We start from the raw sequence: 20715 nt of genomic DNA, 5'->3' as shown, positions 1-20715 counted from the left end.
GGATAAGACTGTTGTCCTGCTCATAATATCAGAGTCTTGAAACCATTCCATTTCATTTTGGCAAGATGTAACTGTCACTAATCCTGTTTTCTTAGTTTTCTGTAAAAACCACATATGGGTTGTATCCTTCTCCCCTTCCCATCAGGTACTGCCCCCAGAAAGTGGTTCTAAAAACTATACCAACAGGAAAAAATATCTTGCTCCAAACCCCAATTTATTATTCAAGCTAAGCCTGGAAGAGATGGAACAGATACAAAGCATAGAAGATGATAGTTTTGAAATACAGGAGGTGGAGGAGAGGACAGAGGACTGGGGGTGCCATTTGGATAAATGAGTATATTATTTCACCTCACACGGATTCACAACATTGCCTCCAGTTTATCCTGCCATCTGTGGTTGGATCTAACCATGATATGAGAGGGAAAAAAGCTTGCTCCTTCCCAAGACCACTAGGGAGGATGATTACAAACATTCTATACTTAGAAGCTCTTGGTCAAGGACTGATGCCTACATTCATCTCCACCCTTCCCAGCTTCGACCACAACAGAATGTCCTTTAATCCAGAAACATGAGGTTCCCCAGGAGATGAAAACTGTGGCAAAGTTTACATTTCTTAAATCTTCTGCAAGACTGTGATTTGGGTAATATTTGTACTGACTTTACAGAAAGTCACTGATGGAATCAAAAGTGTGTATTGTAACTATGGAGTATTATGCCTCCATCAGAAAGGATGAATACCCAACTTTTGTAGCAACATGGACGGGACTGGAAGAGATTATGCTGAGTGAAATAAGTCAAGCAGAGCGAGTCAATTATCATATGGTTTCACTTATTTGTGGAGCATAACAAATAGCATGGAATACATGGGGAATTAGGAGAAGGGAGTTGGGGGAAATTGGAAGGGGAGGTGAATAATGAGAGACTATGGACTCTGAAAAACAATCTGAAGGGTTTGAAGAGGTGGGGGGTGGGAGGTTGGGGAAACCAGGTGGTGGGTATTAGAGAGGGCACGGATTGCATGGAGCACTGGGTGTGGTACAAAAACAATGAATACTGTTATGCTGAAAATAAATTAAAAAATGATTAATAAAAAAAAAGTGTGTATTTTAGGGGCACCTGGGTGGCTCAGTGGGTTAAAGCCTCTGGGTCATGATCCCAAGGTCCTGGGATCGAGCCCTCCATCGGGCTCTCTGCTTAGCAGGGAGCCGGCTTCCCCCTCTCTCTCTGCCTGCCTCTCTGCCTACTTGTGATCTCTCTCTCTGTGTGTCAAATAAATAAATAAAATATTTTTTAAAAATTTTTTAAAAAGTGAGTATTTTGCTTTGTGGACAACTTGTTTCCTCTGACGGAGCATTTTCTGAGGATTTTCTGACTCCCTAATTAGTTAACAGTTTTGAATCCCACATTCTCTTACTGGTAGGGGATCTTCGAAAACTGAGAGACTGGAGAGACAGCAGAAGGGAAGGGAGAACTCTTACATGGAGTTTGGGATGTGAACTTTTAGCCTGCAGATCCCTTTCCAGCAAGACACAGTTCTCCCTGTCACCACCATAGACTCAGCTACAGATTCAACTTGATAAAACAATTTCTAAGGAGTGCCAATTATTCCTCTGGGAAGTGACAAGCCAGCAAGATTTTTATTGCAAATTTATTCTCATTAAGTTACCACACTTTGTTTTTTGATCATTAAAGGACATTCTCATTACAACAAGTTTTAGGAAATGCTGGAAGGTGTAAAGAATAAATGAAAAAACAAGAAAGAAGGCATACCTAATCCCACCTTCCAAAGATAACCACTGTTAATACTTCGATGTGTCTCTTTATAGACATTGTAAAGACACGTTTCACAAATCACATCATATTCTCCATACCATTTTAAACCTGTCCTTTTTTGTTTAATGCATTACTGCTGTGTTTCTAGCAGTTGGCATAAGTAAGTTATTTTTTTTAAGATTTTTTTAAAAACTTTAAGTAATCTCTATGCCCAGCATGGGGCTTGAACTCATGACCCTGAGATTAAGAGTCACATGCTCTACTTACTGAGCCAGCCAAGTGTCCCCAGTTGGCACAAATATCAAGTTGTGCTTTTTTTCAAGTCTTAGCGTTGAGAAACTTGGAAGTCATTCTATCTTTTTGAAAGGCTTAAGTCACCCTAAAACTTTCTAATAGGCCCAAAGATTAAGGTGGGTAATTGCTTAGGACAGAAAAGGCACATTCACAGGAACCCTCTAATTTAAACTCTTAAAGGTATTGCTGAATCACTTTAATTATTGCGATTATGTGTTAAAAGCATAACTTTCTTCAATATAAAGACTTAAAATACAAAACAGTTTTATATTCTGTTTTGCCATTACTTTATTTTTTTAAGAGAATTGTTTTTTTTTTTTAAGATGTTATTCATTTATCTGACACAGAGAGAGAGAGATCACAAGTAGGCAGAGAGGCAGGTGGGGGGGGGGGGAGCAGGCTCCCTACTGAGCAGAGATGTGGGGCTCGATCCCAGGACCCTGAGATCATGACCTGAGCGGAAGGCAGAGGCTTAACCCACTGAGCCACCCAGGCACCCCGCCATTTCTTTATTTTTAACCTGTGATTCATTTATATACCTGTGATCTCAAAAATCAAAGCAACCGAGGACAGTCTGGACCTCTGAAGGCCTGAGGAGGACATTAGCATCCCTCCTTTTCTGGGTTACTAATCAGAGAGAGGACTTAAGGATGGTTCTCTCCTAATCATCATCTACCCCTATCCTTCTTATTTTAGAGCCTCTTTGAGCAGTGTTCAGCGGATTCTGACCCAAAGCACTTTCCCTATGTTTATGCCCAGAAATAGACATTTTCCAAGGAAGAGTTGCTATATGTACTTATGACTAGGAGCCAGGAACCCTTCTTTTTTCTTTGCTTTGGACAGGTTGACAGTCTTATGGCTCCTCCTTGCCTCACACTCAGATCCTCCACTCTCAGAAGGGATTTTATTTCTGGAGTTCACAAATCCTGCCCCAATTTGGCATTTACCTTTTCCTGTATACTGCCTTAGTCCTGAAGCCTGTAATTGCTGAGTTAAATTGTATATGTCTATATTACTTTGAACCTGACAAAGCACCATGTGCACAGCAGACACTCAGAACATATGCTGATAATGTCACTCCACTAAATGGATAGCTGAGAGGAGCATAACTGACTTCCTGGAAGAAAATGAGGTAAGCTTTACTTTAAATCAAAGCTGCTATTGGTCACCAGGTAAATGCAAACCAATGAGAGACCTTCCTGGAACTGTTGGTAACACTTGAATTTATCTCTCTGGACTTTTTTTTTTCTTCTCTTTCCCATATTTCTTTATCCCTTCATCTTTCTCTTCCTGTTATTCTAACACTTTCCTTTTTCCTTTTCCTTATGCAGTGACCTGGTGTACCAGTCATCAATACCAGAAATTTCCTTTAATCTGAATTCCTAGAGAACTTGGATCTGTGTCTATGGTTAGATTTCAGGTCCCCAAAGCCTTTTTCCTAACTAATTTTTTTTCATGTGGTAGAGTGTAGCAATGGGCGCACCTTGGGCTGGAATATACAAACTTTTACCAGATGCTTGTGAATTTGCGCCACCCAGTGGCCAAAGTCGCTAACTTCATCCTCTAAAAAAAGTGGGCAAAAATAAATGAAAATAAGCAAATGTAAACAAATGTGAAGTCCATATATATTATTGGCCCAAAGGGGGGAAATACATACATAACAGCAAAATTCTGTCCTACTTTAAGTCTATTTTCTAAAATTTAAAACAGGATGCAGAAGGATATGTTCAGAAGTATAGTGTCATGGTCTCTACAGAATAAGATGATGTCCCGAAGACTCTCCAAGGATTTATTCAGGTCATGACTGCTCCCTAATGTACTAGAAAAGAAGAATAAACAGTGCAGCCTATATTACAAAGTACTTATTGCCCTCTAGAAAAACCAAATATTCAACAGAAGAGACAATGAATTTGAAGACTTATAAACTATACACATTATAATACCAGATAGCAGTTTATTTCTTTTATGATGAATCTTCCTGGGCAGGGGACGGAGGGTAGTGCCTGGGTGGTTCAGTCAGTTAGGCATCTGACTCCTGATCTCAACTCAGGTCTTGGTCTCAGGATTAAGACTTTAAGCCTTGCACTGGGCTCCATGCTGGGCATGGAGCCTACTTTAAAAAAAAAATTAGGGGCGCCTGGGGGGCTCAGAGAGTTAAGCCTCTGCCTTTGGCTCAGGTCGTGATCTTGTCAGATAAATAAAGAAAATCTTAAAAAAAAAAAAGATGATTTAGATTTTTTTTCCCCTAGACATTTGTGATGACTCCACTGTTTGGTTTGGTTTGGTTTGGTAAAGATTTTATTTATTTATTTATTTGACAGAGAGAGAGGCACAGTGAGAGAGGGAACACAAGCAGGGGGAGTGGGAGATGGAGAAGCAGGCTCCCCGCCGAGCACGAAGCCCGATGCGGGGCTCGATCCCAGGATCCAGGATCCCAGGACCCCAGGATCATGACCTGAGCTGAAGGCCAATGCTTAATGACTGTGCCACCAAGGCGCTCCTCCATAGTGTTGAAGAGAATTGCAACATGCACAGATAGCTAACCTCCTTGGCCTGTTTTCCATTAAGAAACACGGATTTCTCAAGGGTAAGCCATAAAGTACATTTGCCCAACATTTTCACTTGTCTAAACACAGGGAAGATGAACTTTGGCAGAACAGACAGTCCATGTACCAGAGCCACATCTCTTTAGGGAACCCGTGGCCTCTTTTTCTCTCTGTTGTGATGCCACTGTTTACCCCTTCAGCTCCCTCCTTCCTATTCAGATAGGAAATAATCTGATTCCCATACCCTCTCAATGAAATCCTTTCCCCTCCACCTGCTCATTCTTCCTGCTGGATTAAGTTTCAACCTTTGTCCTCTAACTGTAGATAGTAGTAATAGCTAACATTTCAAGCACGTCTGTTATGTAAGAACAAAAGCTTTGTCTTCTGCTAAAGTAACCTTAGGAAAACAAATAGGTTAAGGAGCATGTCGCTGGCCTAAACTACCACGAGGGCCTCTATCTCCCCATAGTTGCTCTCTAGCCTTTCTTTAATCTATACGCAGTTCTCCACACTGTAGCCGGAATGAGCTTTTCAACAATGCAAATTGGATCGTGTTACTCCTCTGTTAAAAAACACTCAGTGGCTTCCCACTCCTATCAGAATAAAGCCCCAAATCCTTAACAAGATCGCTAAAGCCCTGAATAATCTAGCCTACCTCCTTCTCCAGTCTCATCTCCCCTCACTGTTCACTTACTCTAGCTTCGGCCACAGTGGGCTAGCTCCCTTCTTTCTTGTCTCAGAGCCTATGTTGTTCTCTGTGGCTCCAACACCATTTCCATTCCCACACCCCACCTTCCCCTTCCTTTACTACTCTTTGCTTATTTAATTTCTATTCATATTTCAGATATTGGCTCACAGAGTCCTCCCTGACCTCCTAAACTCCACTAGGTTAATAGTGTAAATTTCGTCCATGGAATTCATCTGTTTGTAATTGTTCTCCTGTGGCATTTGATGGAGGCCTCTCTCATAGAGGTGAGCTACATTGAGAGTAGGCACCATACCTGTTTTACTTACATCGTGTCCCTAGACCCAGAGCTGCGTCTGACATGAGCAGGGATTTCCTAAGTAACTGCCCTTCACGAAAGGTGATACAGATGGGGGCTGAGCTGGTTCTCTTCCCGGACTCTCTTTCCTTCAAGGTTCCCAGATCCTAGAAATTTATTTTTCATTTTTTAAAAAAGATTTTATCTATTTTGGGGGTGGGGAGAAAGAGAACATGAGCAGGGGGAGGGGCTGAGGGAGAGGGAGAAGCAGACTGCCCACTGATCAGGGAGCTAGCTGGCCACAGGGCTGGATCCCAGGAGCCTGAGATCATGACCTGAGCCAAATGTAGACTAACCGACTGAGCCACCCAGGTGCCCCAATCCTAGAAATTTATAATCGATTTTCTCTGTGTCCTCCTTCTACTATGAGTCACCATCCTGGCCCCCATCTCACTTAGCCCTCTGAAGGAACTACAGTTATTATCTGCATTTTATGGAGGAGAAAAGTGAGGGATAAGCCACTTGCCCAAGGTCCCAGAGCTAGTAAGTGACAGAGCTAGGATCCCAGTGCAGGTAGATGACTGCAAAATCTCTATACTCTTAACCACCACATATAAGCCCTGCCAATTTACATCTTTCATTGATATTTCTCTTGACTGGTTGACCTCTTCCTTATCTACTTCCTTTTATTAGGAGGATTAGCCTTTTGTGATACAAGTTGCAAACATTTTTCTATTTTGCCACTTATGTTTTGACCTCGCTTAAGGTGTTATTTTGTTTGGCAGAAATTGTGAGCTTTGTGTAGTCAAATTATTAACCTCTGCTTTTATGCCTTCTGTACTCTAAATCATAATTAGATTTTCCTTCCCGTGCCAAGATGCTAAACGAGTTTTCTCATATTTTCTGTTTTCAATTTTTATATTTTTATTTAAATAATTAATCCATTTGGAGTTTATCCTGGTGTGAGGTACAAATTGACACTTATTTTTTTCCCACATGGTTATTCAATTGTCTACACCATTTATTGAATAGCACACCTTTATTATACACTAAGTTCCTGTATTTATTTTGGTTTTCTTCTATACATTCTATTCTGTTACATGCTTGTATAATTTGTACTTTTTTTCTCCAATGAGCATTTTTTTAACCTTTATCTTTGACTTCTCTGTAGTATTCGGCACTGTTGACTAATTCATCTTCTTTGATGTACTTTCAGTGCTATATTGCTAGGTCACTGAGTAGGTGAATAAACATGTACTCAGGGCACTAGCAAGCCAGGGGCAACAAAATGTTAATGATGAAGATATAATCTCAGAGGTCACCACAGGAAAAAATCATACCTTTGTTTGGCTGTCCCTACACATACTTCATAGCTTATAATATTTTTAAGATTAAAAAAATTTTTTTTAAGATTTTACTTATTTTAGAGAGAGAGGAGAAGCAGAAGGGGAAGGAGAGGGACAAGCAGACTCTGTGCTTGGAGTGGAGTCCCACATGGGGGTTGATCCCATGACCTGGATCCCATAACTCATCACATGACCAGAAACCAAGAGTCAGAAGCTTAACCAACTGAGCCACCCACACACTCCAAAAGAATATTTTTTAAATAAACGCTACACGCCACGTGAGGCTCCAACTAATGACCCTAAGATCAAGAATCACATGCTCTTCTGACTGAGCCAGACTGTGGCTTCAAAATTTCCACCAGTTTGTGCTAACTCCCTAATCTGTATATCTGACCTAGACCTCTCACCTGTACATCCTACAGACACCTCAAACTCAACATATCCAGAACAAAACCTGCCCCTTCCCCTTCAGGTCTGCTCTTTGCCTGAAGGTCCCTCTCTTGGTGAATAGTCCATCTAGTCAACTATGCTGGACATTGGAAAATCATTTTTAATTTTACCCCTTATTTATCACTTTTCTTCCCCTAATTAATTGCTAATAAATAAAATTTACTTTATTTATTAATATTATCAATAAATATTATTAATAAATTAATAATTAGTAATATAGAAATATTATTAAATAAAATTTATTTATTGATATTATTAGATGATATTATTAAATTAATAATTAATGATATTAATAAATATAAATAATATTATTAATACATAAAATGAAGATTTTATTTATTTGAGAAAGAGAGAGAGAGCATGAGATGGGGGAGGATCAGAGGGAGAAGCAGACTCCCTGCTGATCAGGGAGCCCAAGGCAGGACTCGAACCTGGGACCCCAGGATTATGACCTGAGCCGAAGGCATATGCTTAACCAACTGAGGCACCCAGTGGCCCTAATTAATTGCTTTTTAAACACCTTAAATCTATTTCTTCTTCCTCATCCTTATTCCAATTATGCTAATTCAAGCTCTCATCACCTTCTTACTTAGACTGCTGAACCTCCTGGCCTTTCACATTTTGCTATTTTCAGTCCACATCACTGCCAGAGAGATTAAGGTCTAAAACTCAGATGAGTGATAACACTGCTCCCCAGCTCAAAATGCTTCACTGGCTCTCCATGGCCTTAGAGTAAAGGGTCAAACCCACTATGGTCTGGGCTCTGTCTACCCGTACGGTGTCATGTACAGTGGCCCTTCTTTCTTGCGCTCTGTACTCCAATCATATAGAGATGGCCACCCTCCTTCATGCTTCTGTCCTTTGAATAATTTGTTCCTTCTGCTTGGAATTTCCTTCCCACTATTTTCCAAGACTTAACTCATCACTTCCCAGAGACTTATACCTTAATTCCCCCTACAATTGACTAATCTCTTCTTGGAGCCCTTAGTATATTCAAAACATCTCTGTTACAACACATATTATCTTGTATTATAATTATTTTCATGCATATCTGTCTTCCCAACTGAACAGTGAGCATCCTTTTTTTTTTTTTTTTAAGATTTTACTTATTTATTTGACACAGAAAGAGATCACAAGTAGGCTGAGAGGTAGGCAGAGAGAAAGGGATAAGCAGGCTCCCCACCAAGCAGAGAGCCCGATGCGGGGCTTGATTACAGAACCCTGAGACCATGACCTGAGTTGAAGGCAGAGGCCCAACCCACTGAGCCACCCAGGCGCCCCTTAGCATCCTTTTTTAAAAAAATATTTTGTTTGTTTATTTCAGAGAGAGAGAGAGAATGTGAGCACACGAGCAGGGGGAGGAGCAGAGGGACCAGCAGACTCCCTGCTGAGTGCAGAGCCTGCTGTGGGCTCCAGCTGGGGCTTGATCCCAGGACCTGAGCTGAAGTCAGATGCTTAACCAACTGAGCCATCCAGGCGCCCCTGGACAGTGAGCATCTCTTTGAGAGCAGAGACTATTTTATTAGTTCTTGAATCTCTAGTACCTGGCATAGTCCTTGTCCTAGAGTAGGGCTAAATAATATTTATAAGGTAAAGGAATGAACATATACGAATGTCCTAGAAGTGGGACACCTCAGTGGCTCAGTTGGTTAAGCATGTGCCTTCAGTTCAGGGATCCTGGAATTGATCCCACATGGGGCTCTTTGCTCCGTGGGGAGCCTGTTCTTCCCTCTGCCTGCTGCTCCCTGTGCTTGTGCTCTCTCTCTCTATGACAAATAAATAAATAAAATCTTTAAAAAGAATGTTCTAGAAGTTTCAAATAAAAAGATATGTTCTATGGACGCCTGGGTGGCTCAATGGGTTAAAGCCTCTGCCTTCGACTCAGGTCATGATCTCAGGGTCCTGGGATCGAGCCCCACATCGGGCTCTCTGCTCAGCAGGGAGCCTGCTTCCTCCTCTCTCTCTGTCTGCTTCTCTGCCTACTTATGATCTTTGTCAAATAAATAAATAAAATCTTTAAAAAAAAAAGATATGTTCTATAGTTTGACTTGTAGAAGACTAGCAGGCTATCTGTCAGAAGGCCTTTCAGGCTGTTTTACAGGCTTAGAAACCCAAATTTACCCCACAGAGAAAATGGTCCCATTATTTAGGAGCAGATTCATACTAACCAAGCTTATATACAAATTTAACAATTTATTAATTACAACTAGTAATAAAATTGTCATAAGTACAAATTCTATGTGTAACTAGCATATCCTGAACCTGAAGTAAGCCTGTATGGGAAGCTGCATTATTCATGCACAATTGTTTGCACACTCCATGGAAGAAAAAAAACAAACCTAATTATTGAGGGACAAAAAAAAAATCTTACTCTCTTTATATATAAAGTACAGGTAAACATATAGTATATAAACAGATACCTATCTGGCATATCTGTAGTATTAAAACTTCATGGGGGGCGCCTGGGTGGCTCAGTGGGTTAAAGCCTCTGCCTTCGGCTCAGGTCATGATCCCAGGGTCCTGGGATCGAGCCCCACATCAGGCTCTCTGCTTCTCCCTCTCTCTCTGCCTGCCTCTCTGCCTACTTGTGATCCCTGTCTGTCAAATAAATAAATAAAAATCTTAAAAAAATAAAAAAACAAACTTCATGGGGGGAAGCAATTCGGAAAAAGATTGTCTAAAAGGCTCCTTAGGGCTGACAGTAATGATAGAAAGCTTGAGAAATACTAGTTTAACTCCTATACTGATTCTTTCTTAAGGAATCAGAATTAGCAGGGTTAATTCTAAAGTTAAGATGTTTGATGGCATTAGGCAGATATGTGTCTCTACAATACCACAGCCTATAACAGGGTGATTATGCATGAAATTCATTGGCTAAGACTCTTTTCCTTGAATGGGCACTCAGAAAGTCAGCTTCCATTGGCTTCAAACCTTCCATTACTTCTTGGATGACTCATTTTCTTTTTGGGTATACTATACGTATTCAGTATTTCTCGGGGGCCAGTCCACTTCCTAGAAAATCTTTACATATCTTGGTTGGGATCCATCACCTTCTGAGGTGTATAAAGTAGTGGCTACAAGTTGGAGATAGAAGTCTGAATCTCTACTATGCTGCGTGTTTACACTCTCGTGAGCATCAGTTTCTGCATCAGTAAAATGGGAGTAACAACACCTTCCTTAATGGGTTTTTAAGGACTAAAATGAGAAAACATATATATAAAGCCTTGAGCGATAGCTACTTTTAGTACCAAATTGGGATGAGAGCCCTGTTGTGTCATTTTGAAAGTGTGTTTGTGTGTGTGTAAATGCATGATTAAACACTGAAGACTTGGGATGCCTGGGTGGCTTAGTCGTTAAGTGTCTACCTTTGGCTAGGGTTGTGATCCTGGGGTCCTGGGATCAAGCCTGGCATCGGGCTCCCTGCTCAGTGGGAAGTCTGCATCTCCCTCTCCCACTCGCCCTGCTTGTGTTCCCTCTCTCACTGTCTCTTTCTCTCTCTGCCAAATAAATAAAATCTTAAAAAAATAAAATAGATAAACAGTAAAGACTCAGAGAAAACTGTTGTCCTTGGCATGACTGTAGATTCTAGAAAATCAATAAAGTGAGTGGACAAACACTAAAAAATGTGTTTTGTTGTGTAAACATAACCAATTACAGTCATTTAGGGATATAGCTTAACATTTAAGTCCTAATTATCATGCAGCAGAATAACAATTACATATATCATTAAATATGCATCAGATTAACCTCGTTGTAAATTTTATTTGATTATAATAGTAAAGTACTCATTCTGTATGGTAAGAAACAGTCTTATAGTTAATTGCTCACAATGCCTAAGTCTGTTCACTATTTACATTAAGTAAATGGGACACAGCTCCTGAGTTTGCTCTGCACTGGAGGTAAAGCTGGATTATTCATCCTTGATTGCAACTATGCATTTTGTTCTGTGACCTGTGAGATAAAGTACACTCCCTTACTTATGTATACCAAGGTGCTAAAGAAGCAAGCAGCAAAAGAAACTCTATTTAATTGCTCAGTCTTCTGGAAACAGGTTTCTAGTAGGTAGATATGATTCAAATAATGAAAAAAATTCTAATTTGGAGCACTGGCCAACCTAGCCCCCTACAACTTCTAAACAAGCCCCAGGGTCATCCTATGGAGCACTTCTAGAATTAGAATTACAATTATAATTTATTTGACCCCCACCACGAATTAAATATTTCATATATATATAGTCATATCCTTACAAAACTCTTTTGAATTAGTTATTATAATTTTCATTTTACACATGAGGAGAAAAAAGGCACAGAAAAATAATAATTCGCCTAAGTACTTGAAGGTGGTAAAGGGTAGTAGTTAGATTTTGTAGTTAAATTTTTTGGATAAACAGAAGTCACACAGCAGCAATACATTCCTAGTTCACCTAATGTTTTGGATTCTATCCAAAGCCTGATGACCCGGGCAGATATTCTGCACTTCGTATAGATCAAAAAGAAGTCGTAAGGAAGAGGGAGAAGAGATGGGTAGCAAAAGCCTGAATTCATGGACACTCTGCTAAATGGCTATGGCATTATGAAAATCCTGACATCTGTTAACTCTTCAGTTTTAAAGAGTCAGAGGCATTTTATTAGTTACATTTGGCCAGATCTGGTTTTCATTTCATTCTGGCTGTGCTACCCCATAATTAGCTGAATTGGGGCAAGTGGTTTTACCTTTCTGAGAATTATTTTTCCTTTTTGTAATGTAGGATGCTGCAGGGCCCTTTAGGAAATTTTTTCCCCCTCTTGTTCACCTCTGAGATCTTTAGGGCCCTTTTCCTTAATGCAGAAGCAACCCAGACATGCCACCATGTGGAGAAATGGCTATATAGACCTTACATTTCTATAAATAGATTAGCAGGAGTGCTTCCACCTTTCCTCTGCAGAATGATCATAGTTGAAGGGGATCAAGTTAAATAAGCAGTCTAGGAACCTTCTGCAAAGAAAAGGATTGATTCCTTAACTCCTTGGACGAGGGTGGTCACAAAGAAAGATAAAGAAGAGTGGAGTACTGGGTGGGGGGGGTGGTGCAGGAAGGAGGAAGGCAATGGTCCTGAATGCATGAGGCAGCAGCAGAACCTGGGGAGGCTGGAACCAGTTCTCAACTGGGCCACAGAGGGACCCTGTGTTTCTGGGAAAGTGACTTCATGTGTGTGAACTCACAGAGCTGTGAGCTAAGAGCTGTAATCCTTGAGGCTCTCGCCTTCCGTGGGGTGAAACCCTCTCTTCTGAGCGCATCACAGGAAGATACCTTGCCTTGAAGAGCCCTTGTAATTGGCAAAGGACTGTGCTCTAGGACCCAAATTTCTGGCTCACTTACATGCACTAGGTATACCTCAGAGCTTAAAGGAGAGGAAGTTGAAATCCAGAGGAAAGCATAGACTTTTAGACTCTCTGTTTATATCTATTTGTATGCCAAACAACAAAGAACCACCTCGGTTAGAGGAAAAATAAATATCAGATGAGATAAAGTTTATAAACTCTTTCTCTTTCAGCACTCAGGACAAGTGAGTAAGCAGAAATGATAGAGAACCATTTCCATAGGAAGGGAAGCTCAGAAACTACACTTCTGATTCTAAACACAGCAGCTTAACAGTTGAAGAGGAGCTGTTGGGATAGTCTGGACTCAATCAATGGCAGCTACCTTACAGACCCTGGCAGTAGGATACAATTTTCCCTACTGGGTTTCAAGTTCAAAGGCCAACCTCCTCCATTAAGAATGGAAGGGCCTGGGGCACTGGCTGGCTCGGTCAGTTAGGCATTTGACTCTTGATTTTCACTCAAGTCATGGTCTCAGGGTCATGGGGATCACGTCCCGCATGGGGCTTGGCGCTGGGCAGGGAGTGTGCTTGAGATTCTTTCCTCTTCCCCTCCCTCTGCCCTTACCCCCTTGCACGTGCTCTCTCTCTAAAAAGAAAGAAAGAAAGAAAGAAAGAAAGAAAGAAAAAGAATAGGAGGGCTTGGAGAATGTGATATCAATTTGTCCTGAAGGTCAATCTTCAAAATATTAGTTCAACATACTGATCTGGGACATTATTAAGGCAAATTTCTCTCTTAAGATGTTTTTTTTTTCAGGGGTTCCTGGGGGTTCAGTTGGTTAAGGTGTCCCAGTCTTGATTTCTGCTCAGGTCATGATTTCAGGGTTGTGAGATCAAGCCCCATATCAGGCTCTGTGCTGGGCATAGAGCCTGTTTAAGACTCTCTCTCTCCAGGGATGCCTGGGTGACTCAGTCAGGTAATCATCTGCCTTCAGCTCAGGTCATGATCTCAGGGTCCTAGGATGGAGCACCATGTAGGGCTCCCTGCTCAGTGGGGAGTCTGCTTCTCCCTCTCCCTCTGCCCTTCCCCTCTGCTCATGGTCTCTTGCTCTCAAGTGAATAAATAAAAAAAATTTTTTAAATATTCTCTCCCTCTCCCTATGCCCACCCCCTTTTCTCTCCTTCTCAAACACCAAATCTATATATATCCCTATATCTATCTATCTATGTATTAAAAAGATGTTTTTTAGATTCCTTTATAGACATGCTCAGAAAGAGGAGAAAGAAGGCACTTGGTCATCTCTGCTATGACAAGTTAAGTACAAAGTGCTCTGGAAGCATATTGGAGAGTTACTTAACCCAGAGTTTGGGGAGAAGTGCAGTCAGGAAAGATGTTCCTGAGGAACATCTTTGTCTATGTTAAAGTGGAGGTACCTTGGCCTGAGACATTCCATTCTTTTCCTTTTTCCTTTCCTTTCCTTCCCTTCCCTCCCTTTTTTCCATTCCTTTTCCCTTCTCTCCGCCCCACTCCCTTCCCCTCCCTTCTCTTCTCTTCCCTTCCAGTTCTTTTCTTTGTAGAGGCAGAGAGAGGTGGAGGTTGGGGCAGGGGGAGAGGGAGAGAAGGAATCTTAAGCAGGCTCCAAGCCCAGCATGGAGCCCAACGCAGGGCTTGATCTCACGACCCTGAGATCATGACCTGAGCTAAAATCAAGAGTCGGATGCTTAACCAACTGAGCCACCCAGGCATCCCCAAACTGAGACATTTCTGAGAGCGAAACGAGACAATATTACTAATTGTAAGGGACAACAGGAATAAACCAGGACTTTACTGAGCAAATTGGGACTTCTGGTCACTCTATTTATAAATCATGTTCAGGTACTTTGACCTCCAGTGAAAGCAGGGATCTCTTCACTTTTTACTTTGTACATTTTGCCTGAGTGACTTTCTCCATACCTTTGCTTTTACTTGCTCATTTCACAAATATTTGTCCAGGATGAACTTATGGGCACAGAAGTTACAAAGAAGAAAGGACATAGTGCCTGCCCTCAAGCTCTGTCTAAAGACACACATCCAGGGATGCCTGGGTGGCTCAGTTGGTTGGATGACTGCCTTCGGCTCAGGTCGTGATTCCGGAGTTCCGGGATCGAGTCCCGCATCGGGCTCCCGGCTCTGCGGGGAGTCTGCTTCTCTCTCTGACCTTCTCCTTGCTCATGATCTCTCTCGCTGTCTCTCTCTCAAATAAATAAATAGAATCTTTAAAAAAAAAAAAAAAAGACACACATCCAAAGAAACAATTTTAATACAGTTATACAAATTTCGTCCTGGCCTTTCCTCTGAGCTCTAATATATATCTATCATTTCCACTCAGATTGCAAAACACAAGTCCAAAACAGAACATTTAATTTCTCCTCCAAATCTGTTCTTCCTGTAGCTAGTCTTAAAATTGATGCCACTATCCACTACATTGCTAAAGGCAAAAGCCCAGAAAAGCACTGCCTAAACAGTGTTATCCTTCTTCTCACTATGCATTTTAATTTCTCCACCTTTCTTAAGCACAATGACTAAATTGGGGCTTAGAATTCTAATGAGGGCCCAAGATCAATTGAAGCAGAAGGGTAATTTTCGGGTGCTTAAATGCTATTTTTTTTTAAGATTTTATTTATTTATTTGACAGACAGAGATCACAAGTAGACAGAGAAGCAGGCAGAGAGAGAGAGAGGAGGAAGCAGGCTCCCCGCCGAGCAGAGAGCCCGATGCGGGGCTCGATCCCAGGACCCCGGGACCATGACCTGAGCCGAAGGCAGAGGCTTTAACCCACTGAGCCACCCAGGCGCCCCAAATGCTATGTTTTTAACGAATAGATCCCAGTGTTAATGTGGGATTGTTTTTTCCAGAATAGTACGACATTGATGACTCATATTCAATTTGTTGACAATCATGACATCCAGATCTAGATATATGCCCTAGTCTGTCTCGAAAAACTTCAGTTTAGGTGAGAAAGACATGAAGATAAGTCCTCAAGAGTCTGACCCTATCTCCTCTTTGTGAAGAAGGTGAGTGGTTGCAGATATGTAAAGGTGTAGGTGAAAGATCAGTGTTGATTAACTGTTGAACAATGGCTATATAAAAGGACAATTATTTCTTTAAAAAAGTAACTTTAATGCTTCTATCATCTTATTCTCCACACAGCTGCCAGAGTGATCCTTTCAAAATAAATCTGATTACCTCTCCCACCACACACTAAGGAATCTTTCATGAGCCATCTCTGCAAGGAAACTACTCTAAAACACTTAACATTCAAATCCACACTCCTTGGCAAAATGTTTTGCAAATTGGTAAACCCTAAAAACAAATCTGCTTCAGTCAAAAAAAAAAAAAAAAAGAAAGAAAGAAAGAAAATCTGATTATTCCTTTGCTCTCAACCCTTGTGAGGTACTCTACCATATCTCCCCCCAAATCCAAAGTCCAACCGTGGCTTACAAGATGATGCATGATCTGGTTTCTGCCTGTTTCGCAACTTATTTCACTAAGTTGCCGCGCTGAAGTCACACTTGTCTCCTTCTTCCCCAACAGGCCAAGCAAGTCCCTATCTCAGGGCCACTGCAATTCCTGCTTCTCTTCTAGTTTCCCTCTGGAAATCCACGCGCTGCCTCCCTTAACGATTAGGTTTCTGGTTTTGTGCTCTTTCAATTGGGGGCCTCCCTTGTCTACCTCATCTAAAAGACCAAGCCCACATCACTCTTATTCCTTTATTCTGATTTATTTTTTTCCCATAAAACTTAACACATTACCAGGGAATTACCTCTTATTTAGTAGTATGTGTATTGTTTCATGTCAATCCCCCCCACTATGGTATGAGGCAGAGACTGTTTTGTTCGCTGCTGAGACCTCAGCACCTAGAACAGGGTCTGCTCTTTAAGTATTTGTTGACTAAATGACGAAATAGACTTTCGGGATACAGCAAATGTAAAACTACGCTATAACAGAGCTACTGACATGATGCATAGTAAAATGTCTGGAAGAGTATACCAAAACGTTAACTGTTTATTCAACACAGTGGGAGCTGGGGTGAATTTTCGCTTGTGTGAATTTTCTGATTATTTTTCAGAACGAATTTGTAGCCTTCATATACTAACAGATCAATCAAGAGGCCACACCAGCAGAAAATGCAAATGAATTTAAAGAGAGGTTGGGCAAAATTTATGAAAGACAGACTTCTAAATAGATGTAGGAGCCTAATGGGGAAGATAACCACGGCTTGAATCCTCTTCCCCACACTTCCCAGCCGTGTGTTCCCAAGTCACTCATAAGCCAGCTGAAATGTCTTCACCTGGAAAATGGGGACAATAATAGTGCCTACCTCCATAGGTTGTTTTTGAAGATTCAATGACACCATGGATGTCACCTCCTTTGTAACAATGCCTGGCATGCAATAAATACTCGACAAATGGTAGCTATTATAGTAATTAGTAGTAGTAATAATAGATGCTGGGACATACCTAGCCCTCAAGATTGACATCAGAGTGGACCACCACATCCTCTCATCATTGCGCCTCAGTCTGGGCCCCTGAAGCCCAAAGAGGGGATGGTTCTTCCCAAAGAAGAGAATTTCCACGTTCCAGAAGCGTCTGAATAAAACGTACCCTGTTTACCCTCACACCGTTCAGTCTGGTTAATCCACGAGCAGTACTGCAAGACCTGCTCGGCCTCGGCTGCCTTCGCGGCCACAGGGGCGGGCAGGGGGGAGTGGGAATGTTAGAAACACAAAAGCAGGACGGTACCGGCCCGCTCCACCTCACCGCGCTCTGGAGCAGATCGAACGGCGGCGCCACGCACCGGCAAGCCTCTGGCGACCGGCAACGCGCCTCACGCCAAAGGGACTGCTGCCCGGACTCAAGTCAGGCAGGCTGCTCCGTCCGCCCTACCCCCCGGGCCTCCACCAGAGAACAGCTGCGGGCGCGGGGCGAGACCGGAGCACAGGGCCGAGGGCCGAGGGCCGAGGGCCGAGGGGGCGGCAGAGCGGGGCCGCGAGGGCCGGGGAGGGGCGGCGGCGCGCTCGCGCCAGGGCCGCTCGAGAGCGAGCACGTACCCCCGGGGGCGCGCGCGGCTGGCGGCTCCTCGGCGCGGAGGAGGGGGACGCGGCGAGGTGAGGCACGAGGCGCTGTGGGGCGGGTGGGGACGGGGCGCGAGCCCCTCTAGCGGCGGAGGGGGTGGCGTGGACAGCGAGGGGCGGTGGCGACAGGGGCGGGCTGCGGGCCCCGGGGGAAAACGCGGCGGGCGGGCGGGCGGGCGGGCTGGCAGAGCTGGGCCACGCCGCGTTTGGGGGAGGGCGGCGCGGGCTCGGCCTGACCCGCCGGTCCCGCCCCGCGGCGTGCCTAGCGCGCCCCACCCCCTGGGCGGCCCTGCGCGGCCCCGCGCGGCCCCAGCCCCGGGATTCCTGTCTCTGCGGTGGCGCGCCTAATTACGCTGGGAACAGACGCCCTGGTGTCTTTGCACCTGACCGACGTTACTTTCCGAGTTTTCAAGTCGGCCTTGCACACTAGGTAGTTCACCTCCATTTTGGAGCTGAGGCCGAACTGAGACTCAGGTAAAATGACTTGCCCAAGATCATACAGCTTAAGGAACGAGATGAGGAGCTCCGCTTTGTCTGCAAAACTCCAAACCCTGCACCTGTCCCCTGCATCACAGCGAATGCCAGTCTTCCTCCTCCCAGTGGCTCTGAATTTGGCAGATGTTAATTTGGAGCTACCACCCATCCTTTCATGAACGTCAGTGTCAGAAATGCCTCTCGTGAGAGGAAAGGAGAGGAAGAAGAATCTGCTTATTGGAATAATGTGCTTATGACGTGGAATGTTTATGCGTTTTTTTACTTAACCATCTCTTTTTTTTTTTAAATGATTTTCTTTATTTATTTGAGAGAGAGTACGAGAGATAGCATGAGAGGGGAGAAGGTCAGAGGGAGAAGCAGACTCCCCATGGAGCTGAGAGCCCGACGTGGGAGTCGATTCTAGGGCGCTGGGATCATGACCTGAGCTGAAGGCAGTTGCTTAACCAACTGAGTCACCCAGGTGCCCCTTAACCATCTCTTTTAACCTTTGTTGAAGTGTCGCTGCTGCTCACTACTTTTAAGATATGTGCAAGTAGTCTTTCAGAGCTTCACTTCTTCTTTAAAAAAGCAGCATGCCTGAAGGTTGTGAGGAATTGGAGATAATCCACATACAGTGAACAATACCAGAGTACCTGGCATATGAGAAAAGTTCAGTAAATTTTGGCCATTTTTTTTTTTTTTTTTTATTACAGAGCACATCATACCTTTTGCTAAACCCATTTTTCTTCAGAGACTAACTTTTCCTGGGACTAGAGCAGGGGGAGAACCATTCCTATCCCAGCCCACTTAAGAAAAGACAAGTTCATTGATAGCCATGTTATCTGAATGTCATATAGCCTTAAGGATGAATTATACCCCAAGCTCAGAGTACCAGGTGGAAGAAGTCACTCCAGGAGAACTAAAGATGAATTCACCTTTTGTAAAACTAACATTTGTCCATTACGTTTTCTTTATTGAGTTCTTTCTCTGTGTTTGGCACTTTGAAGTGTACAGATGTGTATTGGATAGTAGTCCCTGCTTTCATTTAGTCTAGATATGGGAAAAAATACGCATTCAGAAGTAATCCTCACAAAGTAGAATGGGATGCCAGAAAAGAGATAGCCAAGAAGCTGTGGGACCATAGAAGGAGAAATGTTTTCTTGACTTAGGGTGAAGTATGACTTCATTTCTGCCTTCAAGAAAATACTTTATACTGTTGTTCAAACATTAAGTATTTGTTCAAAGAGTAAGTGACCAAACATTTGTCGTCATAGGGTTCCTTGGTTTCTAGTAATAGAAAGTCATTCGTATTAAAGTATTATTAGAAAGATAAAGAAATGGGAAAAAAATCCAAACAGTTGGGCCATCCTTGGGGATGAGGATCTCAATAGCCAGAGCTCATGGACCAAATTCTTTGATTAATGAATGACTGGGTTCCACTTGACTTCTGTCCTTGTATGTCTTACACAAGATTAAGATTTTTCTTTTATTGGGGCGCCTCGGTGGCTCAGTGGGTTAAAGCCTCTGCCTTAGGCTTGGGTCAAGATCCAGGGTCCTGGGATCGAGCCCTGCATCGGGCTCTCTGCTTGCAGGGGCAGCCTGCTTCCCCCCCCGCCGCGCCCTCTGCCTGCCTCTTTGCCTGCTTGTGATCTCTGTCAAATAAATAAATTAAATCTTAAAAAAAAAGAAAACATAAGGGAACATAAGCAGGGGGAGTGGAAGAGAGAGAAGCAGGCTTCCCGTTGAGCAGAGAGCCCGATGCGGGGCTCGATCCCAGAACCCTGGGATTGTGACCTGAGTGGAAGCATATGCTTAACGACTGAGCCACCTAGGCGCCCCAAGATTAAGATTTTCACAGGAGATCTGGCTACTTTAGCTATAAAGGTGAGGTATACAGTACCCACCAGAACCATATGAAATGTGGGTAAGTCAGTTTCTCAAGGGAAAGAGGGTTAAGGAGAGAAGTGATAATGCATAGAGAAAAACAATAGTTATTAGAGGTATGTAACCTTTATAGAGAGCCAGGTACTACTGTGTCTTATTTATGTGGATTTTGGTATTTAATCTTAATAAGAACATAGATACTATTTTTCATCCCCATTTTACAGAGGGGACGCAAGGTTTATAAAGACAATAATAATTGGGGAGCCTAGCTGGCTCAGTCAGAAGAGCGTGTAACTCTTGATCTCAGAGTCATGGGTTCCAACTCCACATTGGGTGTAGAGATTACTTAAAACAGGGGCACCTGGGTGGCTCAGTTGACTTAAGTGTCTGACTTTTTTTTTCTTTTTAAGATTTTATTTATTTATTTATTTTTGACAGAGAGAGAGAGACACACAGCGAAAGAGGGAACACAGTAGGGGGAGTGGGAGAGAGAGAAGCAGGCTTCCTGCCAAGCAGGGAGCCCAATGCAGGGCTTGATCCCAGGACTCTGGGATC

At 42.9% G+C, this 20715-nt stretch overlaps 2 protein-coding genes across 3 annotated transcripts in view; one reads left to right on the top strand and one right to left on the bottom strand.

The window, feature by feature from the left end:
* Positions 1-17505, bottom strand: part of LOC111151230 (acetyl-CoA carboxylase alpha) — a 288595-nt gene extending 271090 nt beyond the window's left edge. The window contains exon 1 of one of the 2 annotated variants that reach the window (XM_022509033.1): positions 17189-17505. In XM_022509033.1, coding sequence (XP_022364741.1) covers positions 17189-17226 — 38 coding nt within the window. In that variant the 5' untranslated portion in view covers positions 17227-17505. The remainder of the gene's footprint in view (positions 1-17188) is intronic. The other variant, XM_022509036.1, reaches the window with a different exon arrangement.
* Positions 17506-17788: 283 nt separating this feature from the next.
* Positions 17789-20715, top strand: part of LOC111151671 (transcriptional adaptor 2A) — a 52116-nt gene continuing 49189 nt past the window's right edge. Inside the window, exon 1 of the mRNA XM_022509803.1 lies at positions 17789-17835. The gene's annotated coding sequence lies outside the window, so the exon portion shown is untranslated. The remainder of the gene's footprint in view (positions 17836-20715) is intronic.

The sequence above is a fragment of the Enhydra lutris genome, unplaced genomic scaffold (assembly GCF_002288905.1).
Source record: "Enhydra lutris kenyoni isolate GAN:26980312 unplaced genomic scaffold, ASM228890v2 scaffoldscaffold26, whole genome shotgun sequence".
Taxonomy (NCBI): Eukaryota; Metazoa; Chordata; class Mammalia; order Carnivora; family Mustelidae; genus Enhydra; species Enhydra lutris.
The sequence above is the reverse complement of the archived record's forward strand: the minus strand, read 5'-3'. Positions and strand labels throughout refer to the sequence as shown.